General features: G+C 43.7%; 1 protein-coding gene across 2 annotated transcripts in view; it reads right to left on the bottom strand.

Moving 5' to 3' along the window:
* sh2d3ca (SH2 domain containing 3Ca) overlaps positions 1 to 22,880 on the bottom strand; it is a gene marked incomplete at its 3' end in the record, with an annotated part of 103,130 nt that overhangs the window by 75,093 nt on the left and 5,157 nt on the right. For both annotated transcript variants that reach the window (XM_079524994.1, XM_079524993.1), the window contains exons 2-6: positions 22,725 to 22,842; positions 19,375 to 19,821; positions 17,621 to 17,992; positions 16,008 to 16,149; positions 8,722 to 8,761 (exon numbers count right to left, since the gene is read on the bottom strand). In XM_079524994.1, the coding sequence (XP_079381120.1) occupies positions 8,722 to 8,761; positions 16,008 to 16,149; positions 17,621 to 17,992; positions 19,375 to 19,821; positions 22,725 to 22,746 (1,023 nt within the window). In that variant the 5' untranslated portion in view covers positions 22,747 to 22,842. The remainder of the gene's footprint in view (positions 1 to 8,721; positions 8,762 to 16,007; positions 16,150 to 17,620; positions 17,993 to 19,374; positions 19,822 to 22,724; positions 22,843 to 22,880) is intronic.

Consider the following 22,880-nt stretch of genomic DNA (forward strand, 5'->3'; position numbering starts at 1 on the left):
GCGGGAACCCCTTTGTGTTTTAAACATTGTTATAATTTAGCTATTGAAAAATAGCAGACCTACAAGCTCGTAGCGCGCCACTCGGTGGCGCGCTATGAGCTTGTAGGTCTGCTATTTTTGAAAAATCGTGAAAATATTTATTTCAGAAAACTGGAGGATTTAGAAGATTTTTTTTAAATTTCGAGGTCAGGCCTAAATGGGTTAAATACATTTTGATGCTGATACTTTTGTGCTTTTACTAAAGTACATTTTAAATTCCGTACTTTTACTTGTAACGAAGTACTACAGTATTGGTACTTTTACTTAGTAAAACAATTGAGTACTTTTTCCACCACTGGGTGGCATATGGTAGAAAGCCCGCCCGCCTGGGGAGCAGGAATCCCCAGTTACCCCCAAGCTCAATTCCAAGCCTGGCCAGCAATGTGTCAAATATGACTGGACAAAGTGTCCATTTCACAGGAGGAAATTCAATTCAAATATCAATGGCAGTTAGTTTCCCCTTTCTTTTCTTTTTCTTTTTAAATGATGATTTTTCGCATGCTTTTGCCATTGTATGTAGCATCTTTACCTTTACCTGTAGGATAGAAACAACGCGCCAGTGTTGATTTTGGCAGCAAATTTTGATTTTAGTTTTAGTCATATAGTCTCTTGAATAGTTTTCATTCAGAACCACTTTAAGTATATTCAAATATCACTTTTTTTGTATTTCCTCCCTACTAACCCAAATCACCCAAATCACTGAATGCTCCTTTAACCATTATTTTATACTTTAGCTGTTGAAATATAGCAGATCTACAAGCTCATAGCGCTGCACAGAGTGGCTCGCTACGAGCTTGTAGATCTGCATTTATTATATATTCTTTCACAGCGAATGTTTTTAACTCATATCTTTGCTTCTTGGGGGGGTCCCTGGAACAACATATTTTCAGCTGGGGGTCCTCGGCCGATTGCATATAGTTTTTGGTGGTCCTTGACATGGAAGAGTTTGAAAACCTTTTTTGTGGAGAGGGCCGCCACTGTATGTCCACACTCACTCCAGAGGGCCACTGTATTTCCACACTCACTCCAGAGGGCCACTGTATTTCCACACTCACCACAGAGGACCACTGTATTTCCACACTCACTCCAGAGGACCACTGTATTTCCACACTCACCCCAGAGGGCCACTGTATTTCCACACTCACCACAGAGGGCCACTGTATTTCCACACTCACTCCAGAGGGCCACTATAGTTCCACACTCACTCCAGAGGGCCACTATAGTTCCACACTCACTACAGAGGGCCACTGTATTTCCACACTCACTCCAGAGGGCCACTGTATTTCCACACTCACTCCAGAGGGCCACTGTATTTCCACACTCACCACAGAGGGCCACTGTATTTCCACACTCACTCCAGAGAGCCACTATAGTTCCACACTCACCCCAGAGGGCCACTGTATTTCCACACTCACTCCAGAGGGCCACTGTATTTCCACACTCACCACAGAGGGCCACTGTATTTCCACACTCACTCCAGAGGGCCACTATAGTTCCACACTCACCCCAGAGGGCCACTGTATTTCCACACTCACTCCAGAGGGCCACTGTATTTCCACACTCACTCCAGAGGGCCACTATAGTTCCACACTCACTACAGAGGGCCACTGTATTTCCACACTCACCCCAGAGGGCCACATTGCATATTACTGTTCGTAGCAAAAGCAGCCGATCATGCTATTTTTGCTATATTTGAATTGAAATCCTGAATTACCGGTATTTTGTTTTTGCTATTTTTGAATTGGAATCCTGAAAATAAACAAGTTATTTAATTTCGAATGCCTTTAATTATACACTTTGATTGCTACAAGATCTCGGCAGGCCTATTTGGATGTTGCTACCGTTTAACATTGCACAAAGGCCTTGTTCGGGGGCCCACAGCAAAATGTTCTCTTATAGCGAGAATCACACGCATACATAAAAAGAAAGCTGAACTTGTCCACTTCAATTAAAAAAATACATTTTGATTTTACCATGTTCCATTCTGGAGATATTGACCTTTTTGCAACACCTGCATTTGCCTGGAAGTGGTTATCTTGAACAGCGAGCAGAGTTATGGATGGTTTAAAGTCAGAGACATTGACAGGCAGATATACAATTGAACCCAATAAATATCCTATACATCCTATACACCGAATGAAAGCCCTGAATGTGTACTTTTACGAGGAAAAGAGTAAACATTGATCCCATGTACAGTTAGACAGTAATTGGTTATTGAATGCAGCTTGTGCCCACCAGATAACTTCAGAGAAGACATGGACGTGAACTCCTCAATATTCACAAAATAAGGCCTATAGCGACATATAAATACTATATACCGTATGAAACAGAAGACTCTCTGCTTTCATAAGAAAAAAACTTCTACTGTAGTAAAAAATCACACCCCTGTGAAGTGAGCGGTGCAACTGTTCTCTACAGTTGAACTGTAGAGAACAGTTGCACCGCTCACTTCACAGGGGTGTGATTTTTATTATTACAGTAGAAGTTTACAGACCAAACTGTAAATAAAAGGTTTACATGACTTTCTGCCTCAGTCCGTATATAGCGAGCTGTATTGAATAAGCAGAGAACAGAATATGGGACAGAGTTGCACCACTCACTTCACATGGGTGTGATTTTTATTATTACTACAGTAGAAGTTTTTTTCTTATGAAAGCAGAGAGTCTTCTGTTTCATACGGTATATAGTATTTATATGTCGCTATAGGCCTTATTTTGTGAATATTGAGTTCGGGTCCATGTCTTCTCTGCAGTTATATCTGGTGGGCGCAATGTGCAATGTAACCAATTTATGACAAACTGTACATGGGATCAATGTTTACTCTTTTCCTCGTAAAAGTACACATTCAGGGCTTTCATTCGGTGTATAGGATGTATAGCATATTTATTGTGTTTATTGTTATATCTGCCTGTCAATGTCTGACTATAAACCTTCATAACTCTGCTGTCTTTAGATGATGATGATGATTGCCTCATTGTCTTGATCGCAAAACATTGGGGGGGGGGGGGGGGGGTTCATGGGCACATTGGGCAGCAAAAGTCTTGATCCGTACGGCTATAAAAAGTCCCATTCCACCGTTCGGTTCAGAACTATAGTATAACGGTGAGACGCGTTGTCATCATCAGCTGATTTTGTTTTTCAAGCTAGTGAAGTATATTTACTAACAAGAGAACATGCCTGGGCATGCAGGTTGGGGGCGATGGAGAAAAAAAAAAGATTCACCCGGCTGTGATGTCGACGACAACGGATCACAACACCACGGTTTAGGACGCGGAAAAGTTCGTTATACATTACACCCGGGTCGATTACGTCCCCGATGCGTTCATTGCGGTCTTATCACTACAATTATAATGAATAAAAAAGCGTTACAATCACACGTCCGAGCGATCTCCGATTATGACGGCTCTGCATGGCGATACGTGATCCCCCAACGGTAGACTGTCTGTTGTCATGGCGGCCCCTCCCGATACTGTAGTTCATTTGTTAGTTCGTAGTATTGTAGGCTCGGGGATCGTTTGGTCGCTACAGTATGAAGAAGGAAACATGCATCTGTCCATGTGTGTTGCAGACGTTATGCAATGCAATGCCGATCGGATCCGGTGCATATGTGTTTAGGCAGCGATCCGTTCATTTTTTTCCCGAGAGACAGAGCCAGGACAGAGCCCCCATCTCGCAAGGCCCTCCTCCTGCAGGAGAAACAGGAGGGGAGGGGGGAATCGAGTAGTATAGTGTTGTGTGAAAGCCAATAGGTGGAGGAAAGCCTGGTGAGGCGAGGTTAGGTGAAATTTGATTATTTTCACACACCGACTAGATCGGCATGGGCGCGTCCATTTTACACAGGCTTCTACACGTAAAGCGGCCCGACCTCCTGTTTTCAGGAGGGGAGTTTTTTTTTTTTTTTTTTTCTGATCACGTGAGCGGGAATAAGCAGCAATGATAGGGGGATGGTTCTTCATTGTCCGGGTGGGTAAAAAGATGAATGAAAGTATGCTATAAAAAAGTGATTAAAACGTATGGATACGTGGTTCGCACCCGACGTTTGATTAATTGATAACGTATTGATACGCGATTCGCGTCGGCTGTGTTAATTATAGTTTCAAATACATTGGACATTAAAAAAAAAGTAATAAAAGCAGGTCACGTTTGCATGTTTGGAATTATAACAGCTGAAATAAATATCAGAATTCTGATGTTAACCTGAGGGCCACATTAAGTGAAGGTGGGGGCCACATGTGGCCCCTGGCTGGACCGCCAGTTGCCCATGTCATGATCCAAGGTCATTTGCTTCCTTTTTGGTTCATGCCTGCCAGTTATACATAAATCAGTGGTACAGCTCCACCCAGTGGCCGCTGAGGGATTGCAACATAGCCTTATACTGCTGACAGCACTGCTGCTGACTCCAGATTTAATTAGCTAATGGCAAACCAAATTAGGCTAAACGCAAGACGAACCTGCTGAAATGGACACATAATTGCAAAAGTATAAGGGGCTAGTAATCATCTACAATTACATTCTAAAGCTCACATGAACGGCTAATCTAATATTGCTGGAAGATATTGGAATTAATTCAGAACAGGGTTGCCCGTGTGTTTAGGGCCGAATACAATCAAAACATTCTAGCGCTGAAAATGCAAAACTGCCACACACACACACACACACACACACACACACACACACACACACACACACACACACACACACACACACACACACACACACACACACACACACACACACACACACACACACACACACACACACACACACACACACACACACACACACACACACACACACACACACACACTGTGGCAAAGACTTGGGCCACATATTCACGATTTTCCAGAAATAGCAAGCTCGTAGCGTGGCACTCGTAGCGTGGCACTCGGTGCTGCGCTACAAGCTTGTAGATCTGCTATTTTTCAATAGCTAAACACCAAAAGGGGTTCCCGACTTCCCGTCCTGAGTGGTTTAAAGCTTTCTACCGCAGCAAGCCCAGGGTTGGGAAGGTTACTTTTAAAAAGTAATCCCCTACAGTTACAAGTTACTTGCTATAAATTGTAGTCAGTAACGTAATCCGAGTACCACAATTTAAAAAGTAACGGGTTACTTTCAGTTACTTTTGGATTACTTTTAAGCAAACCTCTGTTTAATTACATAAAAAGAGTTTTACCATTGATAACCAGAGCAGAATGTTTAGCCTATATAAAATTAAGAAAATATTTGGCTCTCAAGTACCACCATTATGATTCATGTTAATATGTAGTCCTATTCGGCTAGGCACAGGTTTGCACAAAAGGCAAATTAATTCCTAATCATTATAATAATAATTCCTAATCATTATAATATACAAATATAAATAATATATGTATACAGCCAAATCAAGGCATGCTGTACAAATTGGTAGGCCTATTGAGAAAAAAAAGAAAGAAAAAAATGGCACTTTAACAACTATGTTCTCCCATGACAGAGTGCAGACACAGACAGACAGGCAGGCAGGCAGGCAGGCAGGCAGGCAGGCAGACAGACAGGCAGACAGGCAGGCAGGCAGGCAGGCAGGCAGGCAGGCAGGCAGGCAGACAGACAGACAGACAGGCAGGCAGGCAGGCAGGCAGGCAGACAGACAGACAGGCAGGCAGACAGGCAGGCAGGCAGGCACGGCAGGCAGACACGACACACACGCGTGCGTGCGCGCGCACACACACACACACACACACACACACACAGACAAATAAGCTTGCTAGCGCAAATGTTATATGCGCGATTGAGTGAACCAGTTTGACTTCGCCATGCGCGATGGGATCCACAGCTGTAATTAATCGTGGACTGATTCAGTTTGCATCTAGAAATCAACGCTAAGCCATGGAGCCATCCATGGAGTTATGGTTATGTCCGCATTATATAGTGAGCAATGCATAGCCTGGTGTGCCATTTGAACAGTATCTATCGTATCATCCCACTCCCCATCGGAATCTCACTACCCACGGCCACCCGTGTCCCCGCGTCCAGAGGCTCCACACCCCGCCTCCTCTTGTCCCCGCGGTTACAGAGCTGTCAGTGTCCGCTGGCTACAGATCACGCTATAAAATATAATATAAATATAGTATATGGAGAGTGGAGACAGTGGAGAGTTAGATTCTGACGGCGGGGAAAACCATTGGTGCTGCTGGGGGACCGAAGCGAGCGCGCTGCTCGTGTGCCCACAGTGTGCAGTGCATGCTGCATGGGCAGCAGCAGCGACACAGCGCACTGATGATCATCATGCGTAATCGACTGATTATTTTATTGTTTGGTGTTTTAACTTATGTGAAGCCCTAAGATTGATGAGGGGAAGGAAGGGGAGAATGTAATCAAGCCTGTAACCCCCGTTACTATACCTCCGTTACTGTAATCCAGATTACACATTTTAAAATGTACTCTAAGACGTTACAGTTACCGTTTTTTTGTACTCTGATTACGTAACGGCGTTACATGTAATCCGTTACTTCCCAACCCTGAGCAAGCCTTATGTTGCTGGGGTAGAAAGCATGTGGTATTTAGGCTTAATAATTACCCCAACATAAGCTACTTCTGGTGGGGTTACACCATCACACTGGGGCACATGCATTTCCCAGGTATGTACATCAAACATCATGCATGAACTTACAGGACTTACACACAGATGTACAGTACAGGTAGTGAAAGAGTGTCTCTCGGAAATAGTTCAGGTGTGTGACTGACAAGAGGTGAGCAGGCAAGGCCACCGGCCAGGCTGACCATCACCATCCATCACCCCAGCCATAGCCTGTTAAAGCCACTTCTGCACCCACGGCTGGGCAAACGCTACATGAGCATCAAGAGCAGCACCTCCAGACTCTTGAACAGTTTCTACTTGTCAACAATTAGACTGCTGAACAAGAACTAGGACTGGTGACGCCGCACAGAATGATGATTTAGTAGAGACTACTTTATACACATAGGCTACATCACTATTATTTAATTATTTAAATATACATACATATTGTACCATGTAGATTAATCATGTACTATGCACTCTTTTAACTGCAAAGATGAGGCTGCACAAAAATAATTTCACCCATGTTACTTGTAATGTGCCAATAAAGTTTGATTCCGATTCTGACCATAATAAAGAAGTGGAGGCAGAGTGGCAGAGGACTTGGTTTGGCCACAATGTGGCAGTTTACTTGTGTGTGTGTGTGTGGTACACACGATGTGTGGTTGGCGGGGTCAACTGTAGACGCACACAAGCGGAGAAGTAGAGAATGGTGGTTGTAGTGGTTGTAGTGTCAGGAGGTGGGAAGTGAGGAGGCAGCAGGTAGCATGTTGGAGAGGATCTGAGCACGAGGGAATGAGTGCAGGTCTACTTATATAGCCTCCAACACCTGTGCGTGGCCTATGAACAAGCTGCCACTCACTCAGGCTTGATTGGGTGTCAGTGACTCTCCATGAGCCTTTTGACAGGTAGTCACAGACAGACAGACAAAGGAATATTGAAGTCTGTAATGCCTAATCTTCGCTCCGTTCTGTATGTGGGTGTTGCACGCTGAAAATAGCAGTTCTACAAGCTCACAATGCGTTGCGGATGAGACATGTTTGTTGACACTGTGAGCTTGTAGATTGGCTAATTTTGCCGATGTAGAACACAGACTTCTGCTTGTGACTGCAACTTGTTCCTGTTCGCAGATAACTCGGCACTGCTAGTCTCGGACAGGAACAAACTGCAGGTTGAAAAGGAGGCCCTCAGCTCTGAACTCGGTAGAATCTGCACCTGGCTTGCAAAACGAACTATCTTTACACCTGGGAAAAAACTGAATCCATTCTCTTTGGATCAAATAGTAATCTCTGCAGGGCAGATAGATGCGGCTTCTAGAGTGGGTGACAATATTAACACACGGAAAGTTTTTTGTAAAGTTCCATCCTGGAGGCAAATCTTTCCGGTGATAAAATGGCCACCAACGTAATCAAAAAGGTCAACCAAAGAACAAGATTCCTATACAGGATCTCCTCACTGGTCAAGGTGTCTTCGACTATGAATGCACCTCTTGGTACCACAGCACCTCAAACTAGGCCCTTAAAACAAGGCTACTACTTGGCCTCACTCCCTGAACCCACCTCACCCCTGCCCATTTTGACAGGCTGGAATGGCTTAGGCCACCAAAATGTGGAATGCCCGACATGTGAATCCCTTGACTCCTTCAAAACTGCTCTCAAAGGGCACCTACGGACGGCTGCAATTCGAAACTGGCCCCTGTAAAAGTCTGAGTGCCCCCCCACCCCCCTTTTCCCACACACTGTACATGTTTTCGTCCCCTTTTAACCTCCTTTTATGATGATTTCCTGTTTTCTGTGTTATATAGAAGTGTATATTTGTACGTCTCTAAATGTTCTGATGAATTGAAAATGGTGGACCCTTGGGTGCAAGTGTAATGCTTTATGGTGTCGTCCACAGTTAACAGTTTGTATTGAGTTGTGCTTGAAATGAACCCATTCTGCATACTGTTAATAATATATACTTCAATCAATCAGACTAGACATTGAGACACTAATGGCTCAGGTAAGACATCGTGGAACAACAAAGTATAATTGTGGCTTAACTAGGCCACGCAGCCGCACGCACACACACACACACACACACACACACACACACACAGACACACACACACACACACACAGCAGTCTTACCTGGACATATTCCACCTGGTTTCCGGTAGACTCCATTTGGCTGAAAACAGAATAGAAGGGATAAGTTAGTCTTGAAATCCCATAAACGTTGGATGTCCTTCGAACTTCCTAACATTTGTGAATTTCCTGTAAACACTATTCAGTAATCTACACAAAAGGTCCATACATTGAAGTTTTTCATGCCCAGGACCCGTAAAATTATCTGTATTTGGCCGCCGAGTACACCGTACAGTATCCTTGCCCATATGTACATGTCATGATGCAACAGGTGCGTCCAGTTAGGACAGAAAACATTACAGTGTTCCCATGACCTACTTCTCCAGGACTGTTATAAATGCTGAGGCAGTTCAGTTGGAGAGAGAACATGGTTCTATATACCAACCCCTGGTATGCATGCATCCTGCTGCTGCTCTTTTATTTGAAATCTCCAGGGCCCCGCATATCCCATTCCATTCCCATCACACATAACTCACACATTTACACTTATAATACACAGAGAGATCAAGTGTCAAAGGCTGCACCGTGTGTAGTAACAGTCTGTGGCACATGCTATCCGCCGCTTTAGGATACACATTAGAAAGAGAAAGCTTCGGGATACAGCGAGAGAGAGAGAGAGAGAGAGAGAGCGCTTTGGGGGATAAGGGTCTGGAGTGCGAGAGAGAGAGAGAGAGAGAGAGAGAGAGGGAGAGCGATGGACAATTACATGCCCAAGGAGGTTTTAACCCGTTTAGACCAGAGGACGATTCTACAAATGTCTTCTAAATCCTGACAGTTTTCTGAAAAACCCTATGTTTCTATGTCAGCCGTTCTCATACATTTTCATGTCAAGGACCCCCAAAAATGTATGTAATTGGCCGCCGACCCCCATCTGAAAATATGTTGTTCCAGGAACCCCTCGGAAGCAAAAATTTGAGTTAAAAAATATATTATTCAAAGATTTGTGCCGCATTTTCAAGCACCTACAAGCTAGATCTGCTATTTTTCAAATAGCTAAAGTATAACATAATGCTTAAAACACCAACAGGGGTTCCCGCCCAGAATGGGTTAAGTTCAATCAGAGCAGTTCCCACGGCGGATTTACAAGATGGGTCTCAGAGGACGACCAGGGCGGAGCGTAATTGCTATACATGTTCACAGAGAGTCCGTCCAGATCAAAAGACAGAGCTGCTGAGGACCTTGGGAATGTTGATATACTGCATATTACATACATTACATTCAGCAATGCCCTTCTTAAAGGACCACTTCACCACTTTTCAACCTATCTTCATATAATAGGTCCTCACTAATAATCGTAAAAAAAATGGCACGATTTTTTTCTACTCCAGTCTGTGTCTCATAGGAGGGCTGTGGGCAGTTTAGAAACTGTCTTCCAGTGACATCATTAGGCAGATTTATTTTTAAACAAGATTTTTTTGCATTGCAACTTTTCAGGACTAGAAAGCCTGCAGTTTCTATTAGCTTGTATTCCCCATCGATGATGTCACTGGAAGACGGTTTCTGAACTGCCCACAGCCCTCGTATGAGACACAGACAGAGTAGAAAAAAATTGCACCAATTTATCATGATTATTAGTGAGGACCTATTATATGAAGATAGGTTGAAAAGTGGTGAAGTGGTCCTTTAACCCATTTTGACCCGAGATCAGATCCTAAAAATGTCTTCTACATCCTGACAGTTTTCCTAAAAAGCTATGTTTCTATGTCAGTGGTTCTTCGATTTTTCTAAAATAGCAGACCTACAAGCTCGTAGCGCGCCTAGATCTGCTATTTTTCCAATAGCTAAAGCATAAGATAATGCTAACACCAAAATGGGTCCCCGCCCAAAATGGGTTAAAGCTCGCTATACGACGGTGCACACAGCTGAAATACATGCATACGATTGTACGACAGTATTTACTGTATACACCGTAAAATCCTCGAGTGTTACAGTAAAGTCCACCGTAAAAGAGCTGAAACCAGCTAGTTCCATTCCTACATACAACCGTCAGATAAAGGAGGGTGTACTACTGTAAACTGCAGTGTGACTGCGACATGCGAATGAATTATTAACGACACACAATTCTAATTGCTTTATATAAATGAAATGCCTCCCCTGGAGATTGAGAGATTGATGTAGGCTTGAGTAAGATTATGGTAAATAGCCTAGTGCTTTGAAGGCAATGAAAATATGAATGCCTGAAATGTGATGAGCTGGATCCAGTAGGGTGAATCAAAGCAAGATCAAACGTCTTTATAGTTTGGACTGCTCAACATTGCAGCAACAACATATACACACACACACACACACACACACATATTTATATATTAGAGCTGTATCGGCCCATATCGGTATATATGACTAGTCTAACCACCGATCAGACACTGGGCTAAGGGTTGACACTATAGCATGTAAATACAATGTTATAACACGAGATATATAGCTATAAACACTATTCCCGGTCAGTGGACTTCAAAATAAGATATTTTATTTTTGTATTCTTTTAAATATTATTCTCTGGTATCGACACACACACACACACACACACACACACACACACACACACACACACACACACACACACACACACACACACACACACACACACACACACACACACACACACACACACACACACACACACACACACACACACACACACACACACACACACACACACACACACACACACACACACACACACACACACACTTCAGCTGAGCCCCCGGGCATCACGCTATGATGATGACCGTGCGCAAAGCAGCACCTGAGTCTTCAACAAAATGCACCAGCCAAATTAAAATGGCTGGAAGCTATATGGACAATGGAGTGGTGATTTATCGGGTAATGACATTAATGCCCAGGGTTTTAATCTGGCTGGGCCTGCTCTGCTCTGGACTGTCTAGACTCAAGACGACCCTGGCCTGTGCAGCACTTTGCGATGGAGAGCAGTGTCGTTCCGAACGCCACAGCAGAAAACAACAGGCTGCTCGTGGTGATATACATACCGTCTGCCTGCCAACTAAATGGACAAAAAAAAACATCAAACCGTGAGCCATCCCAATGGCTACAATTTAAATGGTTCATTTAAATTGTAGACATTTTGATTGCAACCCAAACAATGGCATGTAGTTTGCCAGTGGCCATTTACAATCTTGTGACTGTTAACAGTTCTACTGCGTAACCCGCGTTCCCCGCTATTTAATCCATGTGTCGGTGCTGCGTAATACACTAAACCCGCTATTTGTTGTGTTGTGTTTAATTCGCCGTTAATTGTCGCGGATCTGGTGACGAGGCCGTCGCGTTGATGATGAAGAAACCGGAAATCAAGCCATGTTCTGGGCTGCTAGGGCTTCTGGGAAAATGAGTTCAATGCAAGTGGCTGGTTTGTTTGGACTACAACATGCTGTGCAGGCTGTGTTCGTTTCGTAATGGCGGCATATTTTTCTCTTCAACAACAAAACCATGGGATTTTCGTCGATCAAAGCTGCAAATGCTTCGGCGTTATGCTCCAAAGGTAATAGATCAATCCCTGGCAGCCTAGATAGGATGGATAGATTAATCTAAGGCCCCGAAAATGTTAAGGGACTGCTGTCTACATGCTTTCTTTTTCCATTCCATTTCATTGATATTTTTTATTGTGTAGTTCTACTGAAGTTATTATATTTATTATTACGACAGTATCCATACAGCTATGGATGTTATAAACGTAACCAGTAACTATCCTAATCTGTAATCGGGGCGGCGGTGGCTCAGGGGTAGAGTGGCTGGATGGTAACCGCAAGGTTGCCAGTTCAAACCCAGGCTCCCCCAGAGTTAGTGTCGAAGTGTCCTTGAGCTAGACACTGAAACGCTAATTGCTCCTGATGTGCTGGTTGGTGCCTTGCATGGTTTCTGACGCCATCGGTGTATGAATGCGTGTGTGAATGGGTCAATGTAATGCACAATCTATGTAAAGCGCCTTGGATAAAGGCGCTATATCAAAGTCAAAAGTCAAAGTCGTACGATTTGTCACACACGTTACCGCAGTGAAATTTGTTCTCCGCATTTGACCCATCTCTTGGAGCGGTGAGCTGCAGCTGTGCCGCGCTCGGGAATCATTTGATTAGTAGATTTGACCCCCCAATCCAACCCTTGATGCTGAGTGCCAAGCAGGGAGGCACACACACACGCACACACACACACACACACACACACACACACACACACACACACACACACACACACACACACACACACACACACACACACACACACACACACACACACACACACACACACACACACACACACACACACACACACACACACACACACACACACACACACACACACACACACACACACACACACACAGCTTGGCATGAGAAAAGACAATGAGAAAATGTGGGAGGTGTGGAAAATGCTGACTTGGTTCATAAAATATCAACAATGTTGTGAACTGTACTGCATGCGAGATACAATCTTGCGGATTACAGGTCTCATAGGTGTCAAATAAATCCATTCAACGGTAGCTTTGGGCCGCACAAATACCAAGGCTTTCAAAAAGCTTTGCCCAGCGCTAGACTCCCCATTGGCCTCTAATCAATATAAACGGCATTGACGTTTCCTTGTTATAACCAGGAAGATGGTGAGAAGCGCTGAAACAACAGAGCTTCTTAATACGGCACAGTTAAGAGAAGCAGGAGTTAAACTATTAATCTGGTGTCTGTGAGGTCAGATGTAGAGTTGCAGATGTAGGTGATGATCCAGTCTTCTCCATGTATTGCTATCCAGGGTTTGATGAGGTCAGTGTCGTGATCTTCATATATGGAGATCCAGGTAATGATAGTCAGCTCCACGTATGGAGATCCATGTGTTGTACCAACTTTGGTTCATTTGCAAGTGTGACCAGACCGGTTATCATGAGACCTGACACAACATATGTCCATCTATGGACATTCCCATATATGGGGTTAATATTGATGACATCAGGGATCTCCATATGTGGAGATGTATCTTGAGTATACAGGGTTTGATGAGGTCAGATCAACACATGGAATGAATTCTGTATTGGCCATATATGGAGCGCGTCACAAGTAGGGTTGGGATTCGGAACCGGGTCCATTTCAGACCCGGTTCCGACATTGCGGATCCGGAGCCGGTTCCATCGTTTTTTTATTAACGGTTCCCCAAACGGTTCTCATCAGTCGTCATTTAGCTCCGCTGTGTCTGTGTGTGCATGCAAGCAGAGCCTGGGGTGACGTCACCCCACCTACAGAGTGAGTGGGGTCGGGGAGGATACGCCCACTGTTCTGTGCATTCAGCGACCGCCGCGGAGCGAGTGGGACACTGGGACAGTATGTCGCACAGATCTCTCTCCAAAGTGTGGTTAACAGAGAGGGAAATGACTGAGGCTGAGCAGTGAGCACGCAAAGTGCAATAAATGCGATGCTATAGTTCCCTCTGCAAAGGTTGTTGCAACTTGTACCATGTCCACATTGAGGAAACATCTCAAAATCAATATGCCTACACGAGTCCACAACTCACGAGAATAATCTAGGCACATCGCGTTTGTGAGCCATGCGGAAAGCCGTGCCCGCTCTCCCCGCAGCTTCACCACAGCCGACGGGGGACGATCTGATGCAAGGCTGGTTTACTTTCCCCAGGCTAGTAACGTAATAGAAAATAAAAACTACTAACGTCTACAGAGCTTTTCATTAGGCGTATTGTACAACTGTTGTTAATGGTGTTAATTTAGAACGCCAATGACTCGACGTCTTTCTGTCTGATATTTTATGAATCACGTTAACTATAGAGCCAAATCAATTTGTCTGCACTTACAACTTATAAGCAACTCAACTGCTTTTGATTTGGCTCTAAATTAATCGCGTGACTGTTGAGAGCCCAGCGTTTAGGTGCATATACCTCCATAGATTGATTACTTTATAAACAGTTTGCAGAAAAAAGCACAGGAACGTAGCCTATACAGTTCAATACAAGGTCTGCTAATAGGATTTTATAATCCAAGAAAGCACTATGGCTTGTTTCCATTAGGGTAAGGGGTCCTTCATATTACATTAATCTGAACATTAAAGACAACATTTGTCACCACAACAATATCATTATTGCAATGTGTACTGTATATTTAATATACAGTAGGCTACAAATTGCAATATACAGTACAAATTGCAACAATGATATTGTTGTGGTGGCTAGCTGCTGGTGGTGGTGGTGAAGTTTAAATAATAGTGCCACCTCATAATTGTAAAGTGCATTTTCAATAATTGAATTAATGAATTTGTGTTTATTATGTACTTGGTTAGGTTAGTTATAATATAAGCATAATCTATGTCAGAAAAAATTGGGGAATAATAATATTAGGATCCGTTAAGGGAACCGTTAGGAACCGGAACCGTTAAGAGGGATCCGGGAAGGATCCGGAACCATTAACATCCTAACGAATCCCAACCCTAGTCACAAGGAGTGACAGGCGGACACGAGGCGTCTGTCACACCTCGTTTTCACAGCCAATTGTTTGCCACACCTGCAAATTGATTACTTAACCAGTACTCTTTTCACAGTCAGTTTGCACTCTTCAGGCACAGGCAGACAGATACAGAGATCTCCATATACAGTATGGGCACAAAAGGGACACAGACAGACAGTTAATTAACACTCCGAACGCCCAGGACGAAGTTCTTTGTCCTTTCTATTAATTACGCCCGTCGCCCAGGACGAAGTATTGTCCAAAAGACGAAGTTTATTGATACGAGAACAGATCGCATGGCTGTATAGCCCAGGCGCGCCTCCTGGGCTCTCCTCGGTGACGCGCAAGAGTGAGACGTCATCGAAAAACTCCCTCCTCTGTTTAGCTGATGAAAACGAAAATCTTAAAACGTTCATAACTCGCGATCTAAATCATCCCGTCTTTTTCTGAAAAAAGATCCTGTGTTAGACGGCGCTCCGCGGTCCAGTCGCTAGTCTCAATAGATTTATTCTTGTCTCCCGTTGTTGTCGATCGACTCTAGAGTGCTGTGGCTATTGTTAGCTGCTACACAACATCATGAACTTCCGGCCGGTCCGTCTGGAAAAGGCGTCCGTGTTTATAAATCGACTGGGCGCATGAATGTAATGGATTAAATAGTTCCGGGCAATTAAAGTGTTAAAACGGGTGCTATAACAAGTTGACAACGGGTATTATTAGGTTCCCAAGATGCATCGTTCACAAGTAGGCCGGTGGCCGACGGGCACGTACAGGTCTAGTATATATAAATGAACCTGAACCTGTATAATGTTCACCAATAACATGAAGACCTCAGATATCTCACCTGCAACCAGTGGCAGAAGGCTGGGATGCCAGGTGGCTCTGGTCCTCCTGTCCCATCTCTACTTTGGTCTCTTCTTCCACGTGACGCACGGTAGGCCCACGGGAAGCTGTCACACGGTTCCCCTCCTGGGTGGCGGTGGTGGCTGGAATTAAAGTTTCCCTTGGAGTTACGGACATCACGGACACATGATCTGCTGCTGGTGTGATGATGCACATACTAGAGCAGTGGTTTAACCCATTTAGACCCGAGGACGATTCTACGAATGTCTTCGAAATCATGAGTGTTCTGATAAACCTGTTTCTTTTTTTAAAAAACATTTCATTTTTTGGATGAAAGGCACAGGTACAGGCATACAAAGAGAATGCACACAAAGCATAATTCTAATTAGGCTTGCCCCTTGCCTCATTCTTTAAAATCCTACCCCCAAACCCCAGCACCAACCACCGTTGACAAAAAAAAGAACATATAGTAATGATTATAACAATTAAATACAACATAAAAATCTATCAAACAAATTGTGAATAAATAACAATAAATTAATAAAGCTCTGTTTCTATGTCAGTGGTTTCATGTCATGTTCATGTATCGGTGCCGCACTATGAGCTTGTAGATCTGCTATTTTTCAATAGCTAAAGTATAACATAATGCTTAAAACACGGGGTTCCCGCCCAGAATGGGTTAATTTCAACCCTTTTCATATCAAGGTCCCATTATTTATTCTGCATTTGAGCCACGGACGGACATTTTTATGAGATTTAGCCTACTTTTAATATGTTGTTGGATAAGATTTTCCATGCTGTATAGATGTTGGTACCATATAGGAGTGATATAGCCTGACACTCAGCCTGAATTTTCATTTCGTTTCACTGAATATATTTTTTTAATGGGCGTGGCTAGCGATTCAGGGGCTGGAGCCAGGCTAGGAGTGATAGCAAACGTTGATCAAAATATCAATTCTTCTACATTATCTAAAACTGTGTAGACTTGTGTAGACCAACAGTCATTAAGACATGCGAATCCCTTGACTCCTTCAAAACCGCTCTCAAAAGGCACCTACGGACGGCTGCAATTCAAAGCTGGCCCACGTAAATTCTGAATCCCCCACCCACCGCTTTTTCCCCTCACTGTATATTTTCTCTTTTTACCTCCTCTATGATTTCCTGTTTTTGAGTGGTGTAAACCACTCCTACAACTGGCTTTGTTAGTCTGTCTGTGCAAAAAAAATGAGCATGGTTGATGCTGATTGGTTGATGCTGATTTCATTACGTCAGACATTACGTCAGAACACAGCTGATCAGGCTATATAATACCTTACACCACTCAGTTCACACGGGTGTGATTTTTTGGCTATATAGAACTGTGTAGACGTTTAACAATAATTTAATTCTTGGGAGCGAAAAATGAAACCAAATCCATTTGAAGAAGTGTAGACTTCTTGTACATTAAGTAAGGCAGGTGTTTAACAATAATTTAATTATTGAGCGTAAAATGAAACTAAATGATCTAAAAGATCTATAAGGATCCATTTGGTTACAAACTCTCCATCATTGAAAACCACTGACATAGAGTTAATTAATTATGCGACTCCAGTGATGCCCCCTGTCCGTCTATACCTGAAATCTCCGGTGGCAGTTTGGTGTTCAAGCCACTGGATGGCAGTGCATGATCATTCGAGGCCAGCGCTGTTTCAGGAGAGATGCTTGGTGTGCTTGTTGTGACATTATTCTCTTCTTCAGGAACCTTGCACCTTGAGGAGGAGGTGTGTTCTTCTCCCAGCCCATCTCTGGCCGCCCGATCTGTGACTTCATTCTCTGGCCCAGACGAGAGGGCTGAAAGAAGGGGAGAGCTGCAGACTTCATTCTCTGGCCCAGACGAGAGGGCTGAAAGAAGGGGAGAGCTGCAGACTTCATTCTCTGCTGCAGGTCTCTGCTGGCTCTGGCTGCTACTACACTTCTTCTCTTTGCTCTTCTTACTACTGGGGCCCCCTAAAAAGGAAAGAGAGGGAACAGAAAGTGAACTTAAGAGGCAGAGATAAAATGAGAAGATATACTACAGTGTCGCACAAAAGCGTCAAAAGTAGCAGATCTGCTTGATCTTGTAGACCTGCTACTTTTGCTATTTTGTCACTATCGAATTTGAATCCTGAAAAGTAACAGTTTTGGACATGCAGTAGGCCTATGATTTTTCCACACGACAGAGACGATAGACACACACAAAGGGAATTACGTACACTTCAAGAGAATGTGAACATTTTGAAATGGTACTATATAATACTAGCCGATCCACGTCAACACGTTGTGAGATTGTAGATCAGCTTTTTGAACCATTTTAAAATAGTAGTCAAGTAGCAGTCAGCGTGTGATTCCATCGTATGACAATAGAATAAAGGCTTAAGACAAATTCCAATACCCCAAATCTCGGCCACTCGCTCACTCACACGTGGTCACTCTCCAGCATGGCGTGTGTTACCGGTGTTACGGTGAAATTGGTGTCCTGTGGAAATATGTGACCATCTTCACATAACGTGGTCTAAATACCACTAGGTTGAACTCTGCTAATAAACAAACGTTTTACGTTCGGACACTGACATTATGTGATTGTCTACACGATTAATAATAACAACTTTATTTATATAGCACCTTTCTAGGCATGAGCCACAAAGTGCTGCACAGGAATTATAACAAGAAAATTCACAATAGAAAAAATAAATAAAGTAACATGATCTATCATAATAAACGTAATAAACAAGAAATAACCAAGCAAGCAAATCAAGATAACACAACATCAATAAAAAGTCAGGGAAAACCAAAAAACTGTTTTTAAAGGAATGCGTATTGAAACAAATGGGTTTTTAAAAGGGATTTAAAACATGTAAGGGTGTCAGTGAGGCAAATTGTTTCTGGAAGCTCATTCCAGAGCTTAGGTGCTCGGATGGCGAAGGCCCCGATCACCCTTTGTGACGTAGTTTGCAGTGCGAGGAGGAGGGTCGTGAGGGGGCAGGAGCTCCGCGATATAACTAGGGGCAAGACCTCTTTGAGCCTTAAAAGAGATTAAAAGAATTTTACAATCAATTCTATAGGTGACCGGAAGCCAGTGAAGCGACATCAAAACAGGGGTGATGTGATCACGCTTTTTGGTGTTGGTTAAAAGCCTAGCGGCTGCACGATTTTGTATTGCATTTGGATTGATGCCAACAGATTAATTTCGTTGTACACTTGTGTCCAATGACAAAATAAAATCCATCCATCCATCCATCCAGGTCACCAATGTCACCGTAACACCACCACCATGCTGGAGTTGTGAGTGAGCGAACTCGTGGCCGAGATTTGGGGTATTAATTGGAATTTTTGGCTTTATAGGCTCTTACCTTTGCTGCTTTTGTCCCTCTTCCTCGACAGTAGGCGCGGCAGGGTGCCTATGTGCGTGTAGTTGTCGCTGGAGCGGGCATAGCTGGCGGTGCGCGGGCGCATGGCGCTCATGTCGTCCACCGTGGCCTTGGCAGCAGCTCTGTCACAGGTGTCCTCATCTTTATGGGCGGCTCCGTCAGGCTTCTGCGGCCTGGACTTATCAGGGGAGCGGCTTTTACCTTTGCTGCTTTTGTCCCTCTTCCTCGACAGTAGGCGCGGCAGGGTGCCTATGTGCGTGTAGTTGTCGCTGGAGCGGGCATAGCTGGCGGTGCGCGGGCGCATGGCGCTCATGTCGTCCACCGTGGCCTTGGCAGCAGCTCTGTCACAGGTGTCCTCATCTTTATGGGCGGCTCCGTCAGGCTTCTGCGGCCTGGACTTGGTGAGGCTGCCGAACCATGATTTGAAACCTTGAGGTGTTGGGAACATAAGAGTATTAAAAGGATAGAGAGTTAGTCTTGTCTTGTCTTGTCTTGTCTTGCCTTGTCTTGTCTTGTCGTACGTTTGTCTTGTTTTTGTTTCAAAACTTGATTCAGGTTATGTGGTTTGTATCAGTGACACTTCCCTGTTAGCATAGGACTATACAACTTATTTTTCTTTTATGCTACCACAATATTTTGCATATTGTGGACACAACATTTATACATGTACATGTTATCTCTTTGATATGTTCCGTATGGGTGTGTCACATATATTGTCATTATTTGATGTACTGTATACCCTGAAATCTTGAATAAACAAAACTGTGAAAAAAAAGGATAGAGAGTTAGAGACTGAACCGGAGCGATAACCCCCCCCCCCGCTATTAATTTCAGTGGAAGTTGCTCAGTGGCGTTTTGAAGCACCTGCAAGAACCGTCTACTTCCGCATTTTTCTACTTCCGGATACCAAAATTTGGTGTCCAAAATGCGGAAATGCAAACGAGCGCTCAATGTTAAAGCCCAGATGCACAGCGTTTCCTCGTCATAACTCCACGGGGACCGCCTGCAGTCCCCACTCTAACCACTAGGGCCGAGCGTCTCAACGTTGGAGAGCTTCACTGGGGGCTTGGTTGGGAAGGGTCACATTTGGGGGGGGGGGGGGGGGGGGATAGGATGGGATAGGATCGTCGACTAATACTATATGACAACGCATAGATAGAGTAGATTTGCCCTTTACTCTACAGAGCAGTGAGAGCAGTGCTCAGTTCTAGTTTTAAGCATTATTTTATTCTTTAGCTATTGAAAAATAGCAGATCTACAAGCTCGTAGCGCGGCACTCATGACTCAAATCTTTGAATATATATTCTTTCATTTTTAACTCAAATCTTTGCTTCCGGGGGGGGGGGGGTCACTGGAACAACATTTTCAGATGGGGGTCGGTGGCCAAATACAGATAATTTGTGGGGTCCTTGACATGAAATATTGAGAACCACTGATACAGAAACATAGGTATTTCAGAAAACTGTCAGGATTTAGAAGACATTTTTTTAATTTCGACGTCAGGTCTAACTCTGCTCTGCTGCTGGAAAAAACAGTGCTGAATCCTCTACTTATACACAGCAATAAATAAAAAACATTTATAACAGGATGCATTTGCACCGTGTGACATATTTTATAGTCTCTAAACAGCTGTTTGACACACAAGGGCGGCACTTGAATTCCTGCTCATTGAGCACCGAAGTCCTGACGTCACTTTCAGTAGAGGGCACCAACACACAGGTTTATAGGTTTTTTATTTGTATTGAAATCTCCATAGGGCGATTTTATGTCGCTTCATATAAGAACTGTGTTTGAAAAATAAACCGATCACCCCGGCCTTTTCACTCATATGGATATGAAGCATCGACTGAAGGTGGAAATGTACAAATATACCCAAAGAGTAACAAAATAAGCGTTAGAAACGAGCCAAACAACCCAGAGACTACATTTCCGGGTAGGCTGCTTCTGCCCGCAGCCCATCGCACAACAGAAACTGAACGTTAATTACGTTTATTTTTATTTTTATTTTATTGATATATATAATGTATCGTGGTTAGTACGAGTCGAGTCACCACCAGCTGAGCTTACGTCAACGAGGAATCTCAGGAACGCAATATGTTGACAGCTGGGCGTGACGTATATGCTCAGCGACATTGCATTCATATGTAGTTTCAAGGCTTTTGCGGTCACATTAATTCCATTTTCTCTAGAAACTGGCTGTATCAAATATGAATGGACATCATTAACGACGCACAGCCACTCCCCTGAAGCGACATAAAATCGCCCTATGGAGATTTCAATACAAAAAATGTGGGGCAGAGGTTCATCGTTGGCATCCAGGGAGTGTGTGTGCAAAGTTTGGCATCGACAGGGTTAACGGTGCCGGAGATTAGCTGTTCACAGACGGACGGAAGGACGGACACACGGACGGAGTGCAAAACATACTCTCTCCCCATGCCTTCGGCCTGGTGGAGACAATAAAAAACCTATAAACCTGTGTGTTGGTGCCCTCTACTGAAAGTGACGTCAGACTTCGGTGCTCTATTGGGAGCAGTTAAGTTAGTTCAGTGTCTTGCTCAAGGACACTTTGACCTGATGCCAGGAGATTTAACCAGACAACCACCAAAATGTGGAACGCCCTACCAACAGTCATTAAGACATGCGAATCCCTCGACTCCTTCAAAACCGCTCTCAAAGGGCACCTACTGTACGGACAGCTGCAATTCAAAGCTGGCCCGCGTAAATTCTGAATCCCCCACCCACCCCTTTTTCCCCTCACTGCATGTATATTTTCCCTTTTTACCTCATCTATGATGATTTCCTGTTTTTTTAAAGTGTATATTTGTACATCTCTAAATGTTATGATGAATTGAAAATGGTGGACCCTCTTGTAAACAAGTGTAATGCAGTTTTTGTATTGAGTTGTACTTGAAATGTACTGTAATTCTTCAAACTGTTAATAATTACATCAATCAATCAATCAATCAAACCACTCCCTCGTGAGCCACTACTGTCACATTTGACTGCATTTCCGGATTTTTACAGTATAACACATTTCCTTCCTAAATGTAAAAAACGAGGACACCTGCTCTTACAAAATCAAATGATTGATGATAGCATTTCAGCCAATGGACAAAAAAGAAGATGAAGTACACTGAAAGTTCAGTTTGGGATGTCAACATAACCCTCAGATGACAGCATTATGCAGCAACACATTGCCAACAGTATGCAACAACACAACACACACCCAGGTGGTTGCCACACACACGCACGTATAATGCACGCACATGCACATGCAAAAACACACTCTCTAATAGTATGTGAAGTGAAGTGATATGATATATTATACTCACTTAGTTTCCACGGTATGCTCATGTTGTGGCTGCAAGTGTGCGTACAGGATCCAGCTGAATTAAATTGTCGATGATTACGGTACGACGAACACTTGTTGAGCTGCCTGGCTATGAACCGCTGAGGAGAGAGAGAGAGAGAGCGAGTGAGAGAGAGAG

Source organism: Electrona antarctica (assembly GCF_951216825.1).
Source record: "Electrona antarctica genome assembly, chromosome: 16".
In the NCBI taxonomy this organism is placed as follows: Eukaryota; Metazoa; Chordata; class Actinopteri; order Myctophiformes; family Myctophidae; genus Electrona; species Electrona antarctica.